This window comes from Platichthys flesus, chromosome 15 (genome assembly GCF_949316205.1).
Source record: "Platichthys flesus chromosome 15, fPlaFle2.1, whole genome shotgun sequence".
In the NCBI taxonomy this organism is placed as follows: Eukaryota; Metazoa; Chordata; class Actinopteri; order Pleuronectiformes; family Pleuronectidae; genus Platichthys; species Platichthys flesus.
In genome coordinates this window covers 16,636,979-16,655,494 of record NC_084959.1, presented here as the reverse complement: position 1 = coordinate 16,655,494, position 18,516 = coordinate 16,636,979, and the positions used below count along the sequence as shown (strand labels likewise).

Genomic DNA, 18,516 nt, shown 5'->3' with positions numbered 1-18,516 from the left:
AATGTGAAAAGAGAGGTGAAAAAATACATTCTGTTTACATGGAGACATAGGGCACGCCTTCGTTTCATGTCATACTGTCATGTAAACCCATGTGTTGTCAGGAATGTGTGTCAGCACAGTTGTAAAATGTGGTGGTTGTGCACTTAATGGTGTGTGTGAATGATAGAGAGGGAGAGAGGTTAAGAGAGAGAGAGGAGGGAGGAGGGAGGAGGAAGGGTAGTGGTGGGTGGAGATGGGAGGGAGCAGATGTTTACTCCAACTGACGAGGAATATAGACGCATATAGAGAAGATGAATCTGGAGGAAAGAGGTTACTGGTGGACGAGCTACGTTAGCTCTACTTTATCAGCCAGCGGCTGCACTCGGATGATCTCTGGACTCACAGATTGAGCAACACCACATCAAGAGGCAGGCAGCTCCAAAATAATCATTGCGAAACAAGGGCAGGGTAGCAGGAAGACGTGAATCACAGAGAGTCAAAAGAAAAGCAAAGTTGTGGGACAGCCTGAATAGGGAGAGCAGCAGCTTTAAAAGAGTTCAACATTGATTCAGGGCTCTTTTAGGCACAATGGTGGACAGAGGATTGTGTCTGAGGTTTTGGGGAGGAGTATGAAAGATTTGAAAGGTCTTGGGAGGGAGGGGGGTCAGAGGCACGGGTCCGGTAGAGGGTAATTGTGGTGACAGCCAGTGCAAGGGGACGAGGACTCATGTGAGACACAGAGGAATTTAAAGGTAAAAGACAAGGAGAGGGACTGGCAAACCCAGAAACTGGACTTCAGTATGGGTGTGAAGAGAAAGGCTGCTGCAGCTATCTTAGTCCTGCTGCTGTTCCTCGGCTCCATGTGGCTGCGTGAGTATTTCTGTGTGGGTCTGTTTGTGTGTCCATGTGCATGTGTGTGTGTGTGTGGTTGCACTTTTAATCACACAATCCCTTCCTTGTTTGGAATGCATAAGGCTCCAAATCAGTGAAGTGTCACATGGTCTGGTGGCTACAGAGTTATGTATGGTGGTCACACCACTCTTTACCGTCTCTTAATGCTATATATATATATGTATTTCTCTATGTTTATATATATTTATATATATATGATTTATTTGTTATGTAAGGTCATTCAAGTCATATTAGATCATTTTAGTTTACAAATTATCTACTTCTATAGTCAAAATCAATAATCCATAACTTCACCACATTCTTTCTGCCTTATTGTAGGGAAATAAGTGGATGTTCATACTGGGACCATGTAATCTCTCTGGATTGAATTGAAAGCGCAGCGAGATTTGAGAGAGCTGAGTCAGACTGCACAGTGCAAATTTAGCAGAGACAACAACCAGTTCTGGAGAGTAACTCATAGTTGCTCCGTTAGGACACTTAAATTTAGATACGGCTCATAGAACTAGTGCAAAGACTTCACATCTCGGTTGACACTTCTGGCAACATCCACAGTAGGTCACTGTCAGGTCAGATATACATCTCTGGCAAATTAGACGGGCTGTTTTTAATTTGAGCAGCGGTTTATGGACTGGATGCTAAAGTCTTCTACATCGAAAATTATCAATTGTATCAGCATCTTTTGTTTTATAGCGTACAGTGTGTTTGAATCCTGTGGCCTTTTGGAGGGATGCAGCGCAGAGACCTCAATGGGGCTTATGCCAGATCAACTTGTGTGTGCATGTGACATGTGCAGAGGAAGTCAGTGTCAACGAAGCCAACAGGTTTGGCTTTGTCACAGGCTTGAATGAGCTTAGAAAAACAATGACAACTGAACATCAACAGAATGTAGTTTGCTGCAGTAGCAAACGAGTTTCTCTTGTTGTGCAGCACATTCAATCCAGCCTGTCACAACCTGTTATCCTACGTCAACAGCATAAATATCTCTTACGTTAATGAGTGATCCTACTGAAGAAGAGGATACTCCCATGCAATTTAAAGCAGTAAGATTCTATAAATGTTTCAAGGAGCAGTGTGATAATATGTGAAATGTGAAGTGGGTGGCGTATACTGACGAATCTAAAAGAGAATTAGGCTGTTTATAAAGCTTTCCGCAACCTTTTAGAGCCTGTGACTGTGAGTCCCCTTAAGGATTTGGTGGTGACCAAAAAACAAGTTTCAAGAATGTGAATAGGGTAGTTAGTTACAAATTAGCAGGTGTCCATAAAACCGGCCTCCAAATGATTACAAATGTTGCTGTTACCGCTGGATGTGTAGATTCGCCACAGAATACCTAACAGTTCCACAGTTGTTTTGAGATAAATAAACAATTATAATAAATAAAGTTTATGTATCTATTGCACTACCCTTTTTTATTTACCATTAAATATTGAATAGTTAATATGATTAACATTTCTCACACAGCTCAAAATTGTTGCTCTTTAGTGGCTCACTCACTTTCATGTTGTACCCTCTGTGTGAGTTGGAAAGTGTCTGCGACCACAGACTAATCTTTTGATTTTCTCTTGTTTCTCTTTGTGATGTCTGACTGCAGAGGGAGGTTTGGATTACCAGTGGGAATCCTGTTTGAAAGGTTATAATCAGGAGAATAAGGTAAAGACCACAAGCAAATATCTGTAAAGAAGCAGACTGACAGTTTGAGTAATAGTAACTCACTTTCTGTTTTTCTTTGTCTAATTAATTGGCCCCCTGTGCTCACACACCTCCCATTCCCCCCCACCATCAGATTCACCAGCTGTCCAACAGCAGTGGGGCCGATGGGGCTGAGGGTCTGTCGGTCCTGGACGAGTGCCCTGGTCAGACCTTCCAGGTGTCATTGCTGCTCACCCACCTGTCGGCAGCGCAGGCCGACACCTCGGACGTGCTGCTGCAGCCCTATCTGTCCAGCTGGGATGAGCTAGTGAGGTAAGATCCCCTGATAAAGGAGGAAAACAGTGTGAGGGATGGATTTATTAACAGTCCCAGAAAAAGGGAAATTACTTATGGCTAATTAAATATTCTCACACTGCACATTTGAGTTTTTATTACATCATCTTTTTTAATTCAAAAACATTTAAAAGTATAGCATTTTACTTATTATTACGTTTATTACGTTTGTGATTCTTTTATCCCATCTAATCCAGAAGAAGCTGAATGATTCTGTTGTGTTTTACTCTTGCAGATTCATGGAAGCTCTTGGCCCGATGGTGGGACTGATATCTAAAGAGATAGAAACCAAGACCTCCATTATTCGCCAATTGGCCCTTTTGTCGGATGGGAATCCTGAGGCAGAGCTGGGCCCGGATTTAAACTCAATCAATTCAGCAATCACAGAGGCCGGGACGAGGAACAATGTCAAGGCCTCAGAGCACGTAGATGCTTACCGCTCTGTGCGCTCCATGATCTTGGTGGAGCTGGACCGAGGCGTGGTGGACTTCGAGCACCAGACAGACTCTGGATGCCGGACTCTTCTGCGTCTGCATCGGGCCCTGCTGTGGCTGAAGCTCTTCTTGGAGAAGCTGGCAGAGAGGCCAGTGTCCGGCCGCCTCAGGACCCCCTCGGACCTGTGTCGCGAGGCCTATAAGAGCACACTAGCCAAACACCACACCTGGTTTGTGCGGAAGGCAGCCGAGCTTGCCTTCATTGCCATGCCAGAGCGGGGTTTCTTCTACAGGCTGGTGTGCGTGCAGGACCAGGAGGAGATGAGCTTGATGCTGAGAAGAGTGGTTCAGGCCATCGGAGAGGTTTATGACAGGACTGAGAAAGCCCTGGAGGACAATAACATGCTAAACTTGCCATAGAAGATGGGACTATCAGATTGGACATAGAGCCTCTACAGCTGTTTCACAATGTTTTGCACTGTTCTCATAGTTTCTCGTCTGGCAACTAATTAGGTCTTGAAACGAGGAAACAAGATTGGTCTTGATTTATTTTCAGTAAGTGCCATTTATTCTTCCCATCTCACATAGCAACATTTTAGTGTTTGCCACAATTAAGCCACAGCAGTACCGCAATTGGTTTTGTTTGGGCCATATTCAACATTTACCACATGGGCCAATTATTATAAAGTGGAGCAGGAACTAGACCCAAGCGCAAGATTTTCAAAGTAAAATGAAGGTTTGCAGATTTTTACACAGTGAAGGATTCAGGCAAAGATGCGTTGTACTTGTTGTGGCGTGCTGCGTGGTGTGGCACGGCACGGGGCCGTTTTTTTTGTGATCAGCAGGTGACAGCCAAAGAACAAGAAGCCGGTCTTCAGGCAGACTGAATGTGCCGATGACCTAACAGACAGGCAGGCAATGTCCAGCAAGTGAAGCTAACCGGCTGGCAGGTTGGTACACGTGGAGCGTAACCGGACAGATTAACAAACATAGGCAGCGCCCAGAATGAAACCAATACTGATAGACACTACCGCTTAGTCATACTTTATTATCTTATGATGACTAGATTGTATTCCAAGGTGTTTATACAGCAACGGGTGTTCAGTGGACGTGAGCTGCAGGTGTGCCAGGGACCTGCGGGGAGATACGCGCCCAGACCTGCCATACCGATCACACAGACCCATCCCAAGCATGACTCACCAATCACAATACACACACATGCACACACTCACACACACAAACACACACACACACACACACACAAACACATACAGGGTTGGGAGGAGCAGCCGTCAAACCACTTTAGTTTAACATCCGGATTATACTTTGGCCTCATGTTTGCCAAGAAACCGCCATATTTGTTTTGTGATACTCTGACCAAGTTTGCTTCTTATCAAGTCGGCCACTTTAGGCACACATTCCTTTTGTCCGGGCCACAAGAAGGCCAGAAGTGCCGGGTTCATTGCCTGAAGTGACCCAAAACCGTGTGCCATCTGCGAACCAAAGTGCTGTTTCAACAATCAAGACAATCAGTAAACAAAGCCAGTTCACTGTGAACCACGACATTCCTCATCAAAAAAAAGAAAAAAACACCTCTGGACTTGTTCTCACCTCAGAGGGAGTGGAAGGCAGCGGATAATGTTTTTAGGCCTGCTACAGACCGAATATGAATTATTTAATAAGCTGCTGTGCACGCTACCATGAACACAATTACTTCCACTGTAACACTGAGGAGCTGATTCTGTCATGGACTGTACGGTTTATGTTTTTGTGCCAAACCCCGTCCATATGTGATTGGTAATTTTTATGTTTGTACATTTCAAATGTTGTTGAAAATGACTGCTGTTTTGATTGGGGTTAAATCTTGGAGAGTTATTTGCTACCTCACAATGAGCTAGGTTTAAACGCCTTGTAGACGGAACAAATCTGGGACCAATCCAGCCAGATCGAGTTGTGTTACATGAAAGAATAAAATCCAATTTAGAGTACGCAGGAAGTTTTTGTATGGTGCTCAGAATAATTAAACATCTATAAAATAAATAAGACAGACTGCAAGTGCCTGTTTTATGACATAGTCCGGTAATATGATAACTTTGACATTCAAATGCCACTAAGCTGTTGTGTAACACTGTCCAGCAGAGGAACCGGTGCTCTGCTAGTCTTATCTTTCATTACAACAGGGTGGACATCATCTATTTGACACGCACTCTACCTGCACATGTATGCTCAAAGTGGTGCAATGGCACACAAAATTATTTTTAGAAGACTTTCCCCCTTATAAAGTCCTGTCTTAGGGATATTTTACATATCAAATGTTCAATATTAGAAATCTCCTGATTTGGAGCAAATGAAGAGGATACAAATTATACATGATCATACAAAATTGAACCTTTGAGGGACGTGGTTAGATGTATGTGCAAATATCAGTCACTGGCACTGCTCTTGATCATGAACTATTTTAACCCCATAAAAACCTCTAATGCTACGTAATCCCGGCTCTCTCCCTTTTTCCTGGACTGCGCTCTCTCTTTCTGAGGAGAAGAAAGGAGAGATAAAGATAGAGCCCGAGGGCACGGAGTGAGCAGGAGACAGGAGGCGGTTGAAGGTCAGTGCGCAGCAATACTCCTTGGCCTTAATCTTGTCAAGCAGTTTGGGAGCTAGACTATTTGTAAAGCAGCTCCCAAAGGGACAAACTTTCCAACCTGAGCCAGGATTCATATATTTCAGAGCTCGGACCGATCTATATGTTTGCCATTGAACAAATAGCAACAAGAAAAAGAAGAAGACTGTAATCTGTGACCTTTGTCCCATGATATGTGTCGGAAGATGACGTGTTGCTGGTATTTCCAGTACGTCTCCACTTCTGCATTGATAAAATAAGCTATAGAGATTTTTCACTCATATAGGGGATAAATCATCCCTATCTCTATCAATTCACACAGATAGAGAGACCTCGACTCTTTTGTCTTTCAGCACTTCTGTCTGCACAGGTCATCACTGGTGACCTCTGGCGTTGTAGGCTGCGAGGATTACGGTGAATGAGATTACATCAGATTCCATCTGACGTAACCTTTGACACAGGCTGACTGGTTTCTTTTTCTGTCCCCCTGCCTACTGCGTGCACTGCACGTGACAACGTTTTGATTTACGATATAAAGATGAGAGACATAGAGACAAAGATACATTTTTGATTTCCCTTAAATGACATTTATTTATTTCTCTATCTTGGTTTGCAGTAAACATGAGCAAAAATATACATACAATAAGAGCAAAACATAAAGAATCCAGAATAGAATTATCATCCTTTTTCGGGCGAGAGTATTCCTTTCTTGAACACCACAGTCTTAGGCAATGATATGATGTAAGATGAGGTGATAAGAGAGGGGGGACTGGGGTTTTGTGATATAATTTCTTAATTAAAACATGAATATCTATTTTTCTTTGGGCCCTTTTGTGTTTTCTTTCTGACATTTTCAAAACCTGATGTTTCTCTGAAAGCGCTGCAAATTATTCACCACCTCCCTGATTAACCTTTAACAAATCTGTCTTCATTCTGATACAGCAGACCTCAGAGAACGTTCACTGCACACTCACTTTAACAAAGTAGAGAGGAATCAAACAGTGACCAAAAATTCTCGACATAAATCAAAATATTTTCCAACCGAGCAGTTAACATTTAGCTATTTGTTGAATGAAATGATGAAAACCAACCAGGTATAGCTCCATGACATGATACAATCCCAACTAATACATTCTCTCCTCTTTACAACAAAATAGCAGTAAAAATACTCTTTTATAAACAAAACAATATTTTTTTCTATATTCTTCCATCATGGTGATAGACACAAAACTGACAATAATGCCAGAATGCGACTTATATGTTTTTTTCCTCCTTTTTCCTCTTTGCCCTTGATGATAACATGTTGCACTGATTTAGTTTCAGCCTTTTCAATAAATACAGCCACACAAGAAATAAATATATTGCTTTTTGAGGACATCTCCAAATTATCACAGAAAAAAAAGGATAAGTGGAGATAACAGGAAATAACATTCTGTAACATTGGGGAACAACACTGTCTGTCCACCAGGAGGCACTGTTATCTTGTCATGTAACGTGTTCCTTTTCTGCGTAATATTATTGTTATTAGTAGTAGTAGTAGATGTAGTGTTACTATTATTATTAATATGATTATGATGTATTATTACTAGATAAAAGGTATTTGCACGGGGTCTCCACCTGGATCCTCCAGTCTCTCTGCATGCGATCCTTACTGGGATCTGCTGCTGAGGATGTGTCAGTGCATCCCAACAAATCAAATTCAATCTGTCATGAAAGTCTTTGGTTGAAGAACAAATCTTCACATGCACATAAGTAAAAATGAGCATGTTCAATTGGGTGATGGAGCCAAACATGTAACCTGCTTCTTTTTTTCGTTTAAAGGGGCATGATTTCAGAAATTAAGGGGGAAATGAACCTTGCTCTCTCCATCTTGAGAGATCCTGACAGTGAATTCTCAAGGAGAAGGAGGAGGGACAAAGTAGGGTAAAGAAGTTCAGCGTGCCTGCTCTGGATTAGCTGGCCAGATTAAGAGATTACAGTGAAATTAAGTAAGTGTTTCAGGAATGCTGAGGAGGGGAGACACATGAAGTGAAGCCACAAATAAAAGAGACCCTCAGACGACTAAAAACTCTTTCTTTCTTTCTTTCTTTCTTTCTTTCTTTCTTTCTTCTAATGTGAGTGAACAGATGCTTGTGATCCGCGATCACAGTCACACTGGTTTAATTATGTGACTGTGCCCGTGAATGTTTAAAGTTGTGACTCCACACATTTCTATTGTGAATATTTGCAGGCTTGCTTGTACTGCACGGTGAATACACCTTAAGAAAACAGAACCGGACCTAATTCATGTATTTTAAGGAGGTTGTCTGTTTTCTTATCGTAATGGCTCTGCTTTAAGCCTGACTCATGGGTTCAATATTGGAAAATACAACAACAACATAATCTTAGTGGAATAAAAATAATTATTTTCCAGGCCTAAAAAACAAAACTCTGATCCACTAACAAGTCACATAATCAAGACTCTAGTAGTCACTTTTAAAGGGAGATGTAAACTAAGCATTTTGATATCCTGGATGAATATTTTCAAGGATGAAAATGGGACATGAATAAAACAAAGGGAACAAACACTTCCAGTGCAAATCAATACAAAAATATCACAACGGCATCTATTTCTGATACTTGAATAGTATGAAATAGATGCAGAGCACACAAATGAAACTCTAAGTATTCATGTTCAAATACAAAAATGAGACACAAGAAATGGATCCTGATTCAACTTAATGAAGGAATGTTAAGTGACAGTGACAGGGACAGGTAGCGTAACGTCACATTTGCACCAGGAGGAAGATTGAAGCTGTTTTCACGTGTTGACGATGAGACCGTTTAAAGGACTGATAACTGTAGACTGGGAGCGTCTGAGCTAAAGTTTTGTTTAACCACTAACTCACTGGAAGTTTCGGGTCACGTTGATGGCGACGTGACTGACGTGCCGTTTCCCATCGTTAAGTATAAGTGGTTTCAATACGACCTTCACCAGTAACCTAAATACCCGCATGTGTTCTGTAAACTGCTCTCAAGTCAAACAACCAGTTTGAATATGAAATTATTTAAAAATTGAATAATCACTTGATTGATGTCCTTTCATCTCAGGAACGGACTCAAGCATTCCTAATGTTTGCCACTTAATGAATATTGCACATTGCATGCAATTTCCCGACCTACTGTATGACATGAGATTTGTAAATGGTGCACACGCACACGCACACACACAGACAAACACACACGCTCACGCAAACACACACACTCTTGAAGGTTTTGACCTCAACTGTAACTGCTGTTTCTAATCTTTTTTCTTTTTAAGATTAAGACTATCTTACTCTACGCTCTTTTCGTGAAACACACAATTGCTGTGCGCGAAGTTCGGAAGATCACAGTGCGATCCCTCCTGGTGGTCAGTGGTTCGACATAACCTTAATTCACCCTTAGCAAAGAGGTGGGACATTGGGGCCTCCTGCCCTCAAAGCACACTGAAGACGTATACACACATGCAAATGGCTTCATCTCTGCGTCCGCCCCGTCGAGACATACACAAGTCTGTTGGAATATTATTTGAAGTGCAACAAAATCAATGTACTGATATAAGGTCGTGATACCGTATAAATACTGTAGATATACACATTTTGTATTGTAAGTTGTGTATATTAATATATAGAGAGATACTCTATAAGGAGGCAACCGGAGGGGAGCAGCAATAACATGGTTATGTTGCTGATCCTTGCAAACTTTGAAAACACACGTTCACATCCTTTATATCCCCTAGTTTGTCATGCAGTATAAATAGACGTCACCTCAAACTAATGTACAGGAAAGAATTTTGTCCCAAAGCTCACAGACAGAAATAATGACAGGATTTCCACCCTTAAGTTTTTTTTAATATTCTCATTCTCATCTCACCTCATTATGTGACTGGACTATTTCCCCAAAACATTCAGGGGTTGTAAACATATTCTACGAAGGGTGTGAATACTGTGATTTGTTTCTGTGCATGTGCAATGTTGCAGAGAATGAAGAAAGTAGTTTTGCAGGAGAGGGGAGGAAAAGGTCAACCTATTTAGTGTTGATCCTCAGTTTGAAGGACACTCTCCCGGCAAACTTGTCTCTCTCGCTTCCGAGGGGAATGTTGTTGGCGTTGATCTTGCACTCGATGTTGACGTCTTCATTTTGAGTAATGTTAAGGAACTTGACGGCAACCAAAGGCTGAGAGTAGTTCACCTGCAAAACAAAATCCAATTGCACCTCTAAATACAGGAACTCATCTTTAAAATGTGCAATGTGTACAAGTTGACACCCTGTTAACTATCTGTGCAGTTTAGTCTCACCTGAGCTTTCTTGCCATAGTAAGGGTAGTACATAAGGTTGAAGGTGCCATTTGGAGGGAAGTACATCAACTCTCCAATCTTCTCACTGTCTTCTCTCTGAAGGGGTGAAACAGTCTGGTTAGTTACAGCCTAAAAAAAACACTTCATATTTATTATAGTTCCTACATGTGAGGGAAGAGAAAAGAGAAAAGACCTTTTTAAGGTGAGAAACAACAGGAAACTCAAAGCTATTACCATGAACCTTTCCTGGTTGGTTTGAAAAAATGCAAATTATTGCTATATATTGTTGACATATTAGAATCTAGGGTTTTTACATAGGGCACAGCTCCTTTTATCACTACATGAATCAGAAACAGCATAAATAAACCATTTTCATTTTTTTAAGAGTACAAATAAATAGATACAAAAATATACTGATGTAAAAGTATAAATACCATATTGGCTTTTCTACCCGGGCAAATGTAAGCGTTCGCTTTTAAATGTTCCTTAAGTACTATAATTAAAATATCTTGCTGAAGTGCAAGAATCTACTTATAGTTTTTTGTGTTACTGGATATATTGTTTAATACAAGAAAGCCCAGACGGAGAAAAAATATTCTGATATTAAGTGAAAAGTACCTAAAAATTCATCTACTTTTATTAGTTTGGTGTCTTAAATGCTAGTGAAGTGGAGATTGCTGGCTCAGTATGAGACCAAACAGCAGGGAGTAAATAACCTTTAAAGGTTAACTGGGTAAGATTAAGGTGAAAGGGATCTATTGGCTGAACTGAATATATAATAATCCTAATGATGTTTTTAGCAGTGTTCTTCATCTAAATTGTACCGATTGTTGTTTTATTCACCCAAGAATGGGCCCTTTATATTTAATTATCTAATATTAACATGAGGAGCAGGTCCTCTCTGTTGAGGCTGCTATGTTTTTTTTTTTTTTTTTTTTTTTATTGTTTTTTTACAGTAGTCCAACTGACAACTGAAGGGTTAACACTGGTTCTCTTTTGTGTTTGGAAGGGGAGGGTGAGGGGTATTCAGCTGCAACCTGCAAATTCACCACTAGATGTCCCTACATTTCACACACTGAACCTTTAAAGAAATAAATTGTAATGGAAATCTGCGGACACAAAAATAAAATGTACAGCAAAATACAAATTTAAATGTGTACTTTGGGCGTTTTTATTAAACGGGTCTGAAAGTTACGGAAGAAAAATAGCCCAAAATTATTAAATTGCCAATTGTGTCTCAACTTCAATACACATACAACTGCTACACTACTACTCTACACGTCTAATTATTATCGAAACTCTACAAGACACATTTTCTGTCCCGCTCTTACCCATTGATCTTTGCCAACTTTGTATCTCTGAGAGCCAACAAATTAAAAGAACACGATGGAGAAGCAAATGAAAAAGGAAAAAGAGAAGAGCAGCGACAAACACATGTGGTGTGCAAAATGGCATGCAACACAGACAGATATGATGGCTGAAACAATAGAAACGACAAACATCACAGGAACGTGGCGATGAGAAATAGTTGACATATTGTGGATGAGAGTGAGGCACAATAGCTATGAATGGGCTTGAGTCCAATTTGTTACGTTGAGCCTTTAATGTGGAAGACAAAGAGGGATTACCTTCGCACCGCAGGTGACAAATGGAGCCTGTCCGTCCTTCCCTGGCAGCATCCCAATCACCTGAAACACAACACAGTCCCGTCTCACTCTATCTCACTCTTTACACACAGAGGAGAGGAAAATGAAAAGAAAATCTGCTACATGATATGAGATATTGAAAGCAACAATAATTGTCATATCTAGTGAGACCTTTTTTTCTTCTACTTTAACTGGGATTATCTTTCTCCTCTTTCCCAACCAGTCTCATTATCTCAATCACCCCAGGTCTCCTAGCAACACCATCCATTTCCCTTGCCTCTCTCTCTTTCATACCCGATTCAGCTTGATGATGATGCACGGTTTGCCCGACTGGTATCCATAGTAACGGTCATGAATTCCAGAGCAGTCCTCCAGGATAGTGCGGTTGAACTGACAGGAACGCTTTGGGTTGTTCTTCACACTGCCGCTGTCTTCCTGCTGGAAGTACTGGTCCGGGGTGCACTCGTCGTTTTTCAGGGCCTGTTCAGAGCTGTTGTAGGCTGCGAGAAGGAGAAGAGGAAAGCAGGTGTTGGGGCTTTTTTGTCTGTAAGAGCTTAGGACTCAAAAAAGAATGAATTCTTATTCTGTGTAAACTCTTCACTCTACGGGTTTGGATAATCCACAGCAGTAAGCTTTTTGAGCCACTGGGAGAGAAGCCGAGAGGCAGACTTACGTGCCAGGAACTTGTCCAGGGTCTGAGTGTACATGTCCCAGCTCTCGGTGTTCTCGGTGTTGTAGATGATCTCAAAGTACTCGCCTGCTTTGGGTCTAATCACCATGCCTGTGAGTGACAGAGAGACAGCAGAGAGTTCATGACACGGCAACACCAGATTGTGACCTGTATTGGTAAGGTTTGTATCATTAGTCACCCAACCTGGTGTGGAGAGCCTGTCCTGCCAGGTGGGTTTGTGCTCGTCCAGGGTCTGCAGCATGACGTACATGGTGAGCGTAAACAAGCCGGCCAGGAAAATGTAGAAAACTACATAGAAGAGAAGAATAAGACCTGCAGGCAAAGAGAGAAGAGAGCTGCATCAACTGCCTGTCACACCAATGAAAAAAGCATTATTTATTTGTATCTAGTGGTGTGGTTGCAGATTTCATTCAACTTTACGCCCTTAGCTTTCAAAGTATGTAGGAGAACCAATAGTAATGTAAAAATGCAAAAGGCCTTCGCTCGAGCCAGTCTTTGGTTTGTACCTTCTGAACCACTGTAGAAACATGTGGGTGATTCTAACAATTCTTAGTTTCAGGTTATTATATTAATGATATGTTGCATTTCTGCCTATGGATCCCATTAAATCCCACAAACTGGTCTTTAAACATACCACTATGCACTGCTGTGTTGTATCCATTTGATTTCAGATACATTGGCCTTTGTAATAAGTAGCATAAACAATGTAAGGATCAAATGGCAATGCGTTGACAAAAAATCATTAAGGATTCTCTTCAATTAAAAGAACAGGCAAGCATCACACGAACAAACAACAACTACACACATTTTGTAATATAAGTATTGTTAGAAAACACTGCAAACAAGTCCCCTTCCTCTATGATCAAATTAAATCACAAAATATAGATCTAGAGAAGATCCCAAGGGTTATATGTACTGAACTGAAAAGGAGGTTCTTAGCTCTAGACCATAATGGACTCATACTTGTGTTAACATGTTGCTACATTCAGACCCAGGCTTAACTGTTTTATTTGGCTTGATGAATGTAAAAGATCTTTCAAATCTAAATACATCTTCTTGAATTTATAATGATGCTGCATTTGGCTGCGATGGCTCTGCAGTATAATGGGCAGGTTTTTATTAATGCATGAAGGCTACATTAGACTAATATCTGCAGCCACCAGTTGGAGTAGGCCATTTCTAATTACTGTAATGCGCGACCACATTTTTAAGCATTCGTAAGCTTGTATCGGAATTAATATTATGGAATTAATTTTGATTAAATGTTGCTGAGGCTGTGCTCAGTCACTTTCTCAGCAAACATGTCCACAGGAGGCCAGTTAATCCTATTTATTAAACTAGAGGCACTTCATTCTGCAACATCTGCTTCTCTCACACATGAACAACTGTCACTTAGATACTTAAAATGTCACCGACTACACAACAACATGATGTTATTTTTTATTAATGGTGAAAACATTAACTGCATTTTCATACTTGATTTATTCAATATGACATAATTCCCCCTAGCCTTGCAGACTGTGAATAAAAACCAATGGTTGAATTGCTGGTGTCTGACCAGTTTCACTATGGAACTGCTTTGTCCTCAGAGAAGGAGACAGGATGACAGAGGGAGATACATGAGGAGGGAGGACAAGGACTCCCTGGAGACTGTGGGTCAGGAGATTACAGGCCAACATGGACTGAGCCTTTTTATTATGAAAAGCAAATGAAGAGCATACTGATCATGTTACACTAGACAGAAAATAGGGCTGCAACTATGTATTGATTTTATTATCAATACATTTGTCAATTTGATTTTCTTTCTAATTAATATATCACTCTTACGCTCAAAGCTTCCCAGAGCTCAACATCTTCTCTTCACTTTATCGTGCTTGCAAAAAGACAATTAAGTTCTTGGATATTGAATAATGGAAAGTTTTAATTGAAAATGCGAATAACACTTGAAATCAGAAATGCTCCTTATAATTTTTTCCAGATGAGAGATTAATCAATTAGCTATATATGTATTTCAATACCTATTACCTCTCTGTTGCTACTGTGCTTTATCTATTTTATTTTAGGTGAGATGACACCGCTCTGTTGAGAGTCAATCAAACCAATGAGTGATGTAATCCATCTCCTATATGGCACCATTAACATCTCTTGAAGCAGATGTTTAGTCCCACCTCAACCATCCCTGTCTCCATCGAGAGCAGCAGCACATAAATATATTTTTCTACGACACATCCCCCATTTTAGACAGCAACACCTGAGGCAGGCGTTGGGTAGCAGCTGAGTGCCCTGACCCTGTGTCTCTGCTGGATGCCCCCCAGCGGGAGCTCGTTCACACTATCAGCACTCTCAGTGCTGCCTCTGCCTCCTCACACAGCCAGGCTTTACAGAAATCCATAACAAAATGTCAAGAGGAAGCTGGTCCACAGGGGGCAATTAGGGAAGGGGGTGTTTTTTCCACCCAGTTCTTCCTAGAATTTGAATCGGACGCGGAAATAACAAATGTCTCAGTAGTGTCCCATATTTAGTCATTAAATACACACAGAGTCGGGCTCCAGGCCTTTGGACCAAAGAAGGAGGCACTGCAGTGAGAGAACAACTGAGGTAAGATATGACAAAGTAAATTGTTTTAGTGCCACTCAGCAGAGTATGCTGTGCAACCCACAAATATGACACCACCCAGAGGAGACTGGATGTGCACGCGTGCATGCAGGGTCAAGTGTGCAGGCCGGGTGGCTTCCCCCCCTGGCAAAGCTGGTGTTAGGTTTACAGCCTGAACTCCCCGTCCACGGTGGTGATGGACAGCGCAGCATCTGTCTTTCAACCTGGTTTTGTTGCTGCAGACAACAGTTGAAAGCGCAGAACAAAAGCACGGGTGGGATGGATCAGCAACCGTTTTTTTTCTTCTTCAGTGATAATGGCGGGAGGTGTCTCTTTTCTTTCAGAATTAATTAGGAGGACAACCTGTAAGATGGCTTCGTAAATTGGTGATGAACGCACCTCTGAAATAGAAAGGTGACAAGGTCTGAAGAGAGGATAGATAGAGCTTTGACCTGGGGATCTTGAATTTTCAAACAAATAATTATATTGTGTATAATAGTGTGCAATCTCAAGAAAGAACAGTGTCATGATTAAGTCCTCTAACGCTTCTTTCCAACGCTCCAGTCAGAGCCTTTTTTTGTTTTTGGAACGCGGGAGGTGCAGAACACTTAATTAGTCCTATTTTGAAATGGAATTAGTTGTTTTACCATGTTCTCCTGGTGTCAGCTTGTGGCAATGGCATATCCTAATAGCTAGATTGCTCCACTTTATCAAGGCTATTTCCATATCATTAGCAATTTTCACAATGCAGGACACCAAAGGAAGTGTTTCATCCTCAAAGAAGCGTTTGATCTACCGATCTGTAGTGCATATGAATACATGTAAACAATACATTTGTCTGTTAAATAGAAGGGAATCCATGTTTGCCCTTTTATCTGTGCTTCTAAGTGGTTGTAGAAAATGGATGAATAGGCTGTTGATAAGTGGAACCACAGGTACAGCTACTATAGTGTATATGCATCATCAGGGGAATGAAGAAGGAAGAAGAAGAGGTGAAATGCCAAGTTTAGCAGACCCACATGTATGGGGCGACTACAGAAATAGCCTAATTAGCCAGCCTTAGAGAGCACAGCTTAAAAGGGCCACCAGACCTTGAAGCACCTGGGACACACTGAGCTGGATTAAGTTGTACACTGGGAGGATTCCAGCAAAGGAAGCGACAGTCAATGATTCCCATCTCTGCACTAAAATCCGTGAAACAAAATCAGAACAGAAACCGACAGAAACCAGTCTCAGCATCATTCCGACCATGCTCAAACACAAAAACTAAAAAATGTGCAATTAAGATTATGTCTAGGCGAAAAGATAACAAATAATCTAAATTCTTGAGAATGCTTTCGTTTGCTCAAACGCCCTGAATTGATAGCTTCCCCATGCACCAGCCAATGAAGTCATTAGATTAGGATTAAATCCCTCGCTGAGTTACACACACTGGGAGGGGCCGGACTGGAGGTGATACAAATAGCATTTGGCCCTCGGCTTTACCCAGATTAAAACGCTCCAATGTCATTAGAAGAGGGCCATATGTGCCCTATCATTTCATGAATCTTTGAAAATGGTTGCAAGCTGCTTGCGTATGGAGCAGAAAAGGGGGCAGATCCTGGCAATAGCAATGGAAACTGGGATTGGATCACCCTGCAGAATCTCTGGGAGGGGGGGCAAACAGCCTGAAAATGAATGACATCACGCTGAAGGCTCATTAGCCGAAGCTATAGGCAAAAGCAAACCAATTTCTGCTTTACTTGACTGAGAAGCCACCCTGGGAATTAAAAAAAAGAGAGAGAGAAAAGTCCGCTCTGCAGCAGAATCCACATTAACGCTTGCGACAGCACTCCGCACACGGAGAGGAGCTGATCAACTGCACTTTGCAACAAGAGAGGAACCTGTTCTGGGCCGTGCTGCAGTCAGCTGGCAAATAATAATGTGAAACAGTAGCATGTTCCTCCTCCACCCTCACGATGGGCGCATTGCGCAGGGGAAAGCGGCAGCATAAATTAATAAATAAAGACAGAAGGAAAGAGGGCAGGAGACGATTTTCTCTTCTCCAGCGGCTTCCACAGGAGCGGTGCCATATTTCAGATTTCAGCACCAAGCAGGAGCGGACAGCGACACGGGCGTCTCAAGAGAATATATATATCCACCTGAGCGTTGCAGAGGATAATAAACCTTCATTATAGGTGACATGCAGTTATTTCGAATGGAGCCCCCCTGCTGAGGCTGAGGATGACTATGACATAAACCTGTTACAGAGACCATGTACATTTATTTTTTTGCTGCATTGCTGTGTCCTCACTTACCCCAGCTGCTCGCCGTCCTGCCCAGAAACTCCCTGGTCCTGGGGTTCCATATATACTCCTTCCACCCGCTCTTTTCTCCGTCCTTTGCCATTTTGTCATAAAAAGTGGGGCGCTCCGCTGTCCTGATCTGATGCACACTCTTTCAAACACTCTCTCACACCCACACTCAAAAGAGAAGCCGCGGCTCGAAGAGAGCGAGCGAGCGAGAGAGAGAGAGAGAGAGAGAGAGAGAGAGAGAGAGAGAGAGAGAGAGAGAGAGAGAGAGAGAGAGAGAGAGAGAGAGCTACTGTACCTCCTCGGAGAACAGTGGTAGATTAAAAGCGTCTGCTCATGAAATTAAACTTGCACATAAATAAGAAGATCCCACAGCAGCACACAGTAGCAATGCAGCCTCTCTACTAGGATCACAGATGGATAAAGGTGGCGGTCCCTACACTTAGCTCAGACCTGCTCTCTGCCCTCCCCCAAGCTCTTGTCTGCATGCCGCAGAGTTTTGATGAGTGGTGCAGAAATCCAGTGATACTGCGGTAAAGCACCCCCCTCCCTCCTCTCAACCTCATCCTCTACATCTCCCCACCCCGCCCCCTAGCCCGCGAGCATCAGAGTTGACCAATTGCATGCACCGCATCCCTCCCTCCTCGCATCCAAGAGGCAAATCGCGTGCTAGCTGAAGGCGTCATGTCATTGGCTCCGAGGCCACGTTGCGTCACAGCGGTCTGATGTTCCTCCATAATGTGCCTGTCAGCCCCAGCCCCCCACCTCACTGTCCTCAATTATCTGTCCTGGAATCAGAATAATCGCAGGGGCGTTGTTAGTTATCTAATTTTTCCGTAATTGAAATCCAGAATTAAGTGTGCCATCATGCATGGGTCAGACTGAAGGCTGACAGCTTGTTTGACATTATAAATGAGAATTAGACTCTTTAGAAAAGAAAGGAAAAAAATATATATATATTTAAACTGATGTGATTATTATCTCATATATGGAAAAACTGCAACACTTTCTTCATCACCTTTCTCAAATAACAATTTTGCAGTGGC

At 41.9% G+C, this 18,516-nt stretch overlaps 2 protein-coding genes across 3 annotated transcripts; one reads left to right on the top strand and one right to left on the bottom strand.

Moving 5' to 3' along the window:
- The first annotated feature begins 279 nt into the window (after window positions 1–279).
- gltpd2b (glycolipid transfer protein domain containing 2b) lies at window positions 280–6,747 on the top strand. The gene is made up of 4 exons (XM_062405525.1): window positions 280–849; window positions 2,483–2,541; window positions 2,675–2,853; window positions 3,110–6,747. Exons 1-4 carry the CDS (start codon window positions 780–782, stop codon window positions 3,726–3,728), a joined length of 927 nt encoding a protein of 308 aa, XP_062261509.1. The 5' UTR covers window positions 280–779; the 3' UTR covers window positions 3,729–6,747.
- Window positions 6,748–9,687: 2,940 nt separating this feature from the next.
- atp1b2b (ATPase Na+/K+ transporting subunit beta 2b) lies at window positions 9,688–17,969 on the bottom strand. Of its 2 annotated transcripts, XM_062405526.1 has the most exons (8): window positions 17,477–17,969; window positions 12,768–12,896; window positions 12,567–12,674; window positions 12,188–12,393; window positions 11,876–11,935; window positions 11,579–11,605; window positions 10,248–10,343; window positions 9,688–10,140 (listed from the first exon to the last, which is right to left on the bottom strand). In XM_062405526.1, exons 1-8 carry the CDS (start codon window positions 17,565–17,567, stop codon window positions 9,976–9,978), a joined length of 882 nt encoding a protein of 293 aa, XP_062261510.1. In that variant the 5' UTR covers window positions 17,568–17,969; the 3' UTR covers window positions 9,688–9,975. The 2 variants fall into 2 exon arrangements, with proteins under 2 accessions (XP_062261510.1, XP_062261512.1); XM_062405528.1 differs by lacking the exon at window positions 11,579–11,605 and having other exon boundaries at window positions 17,477–17,968.
- Between the last annotated feature and the right edge of the window lie 547 nt (window positions 17,970–18,516).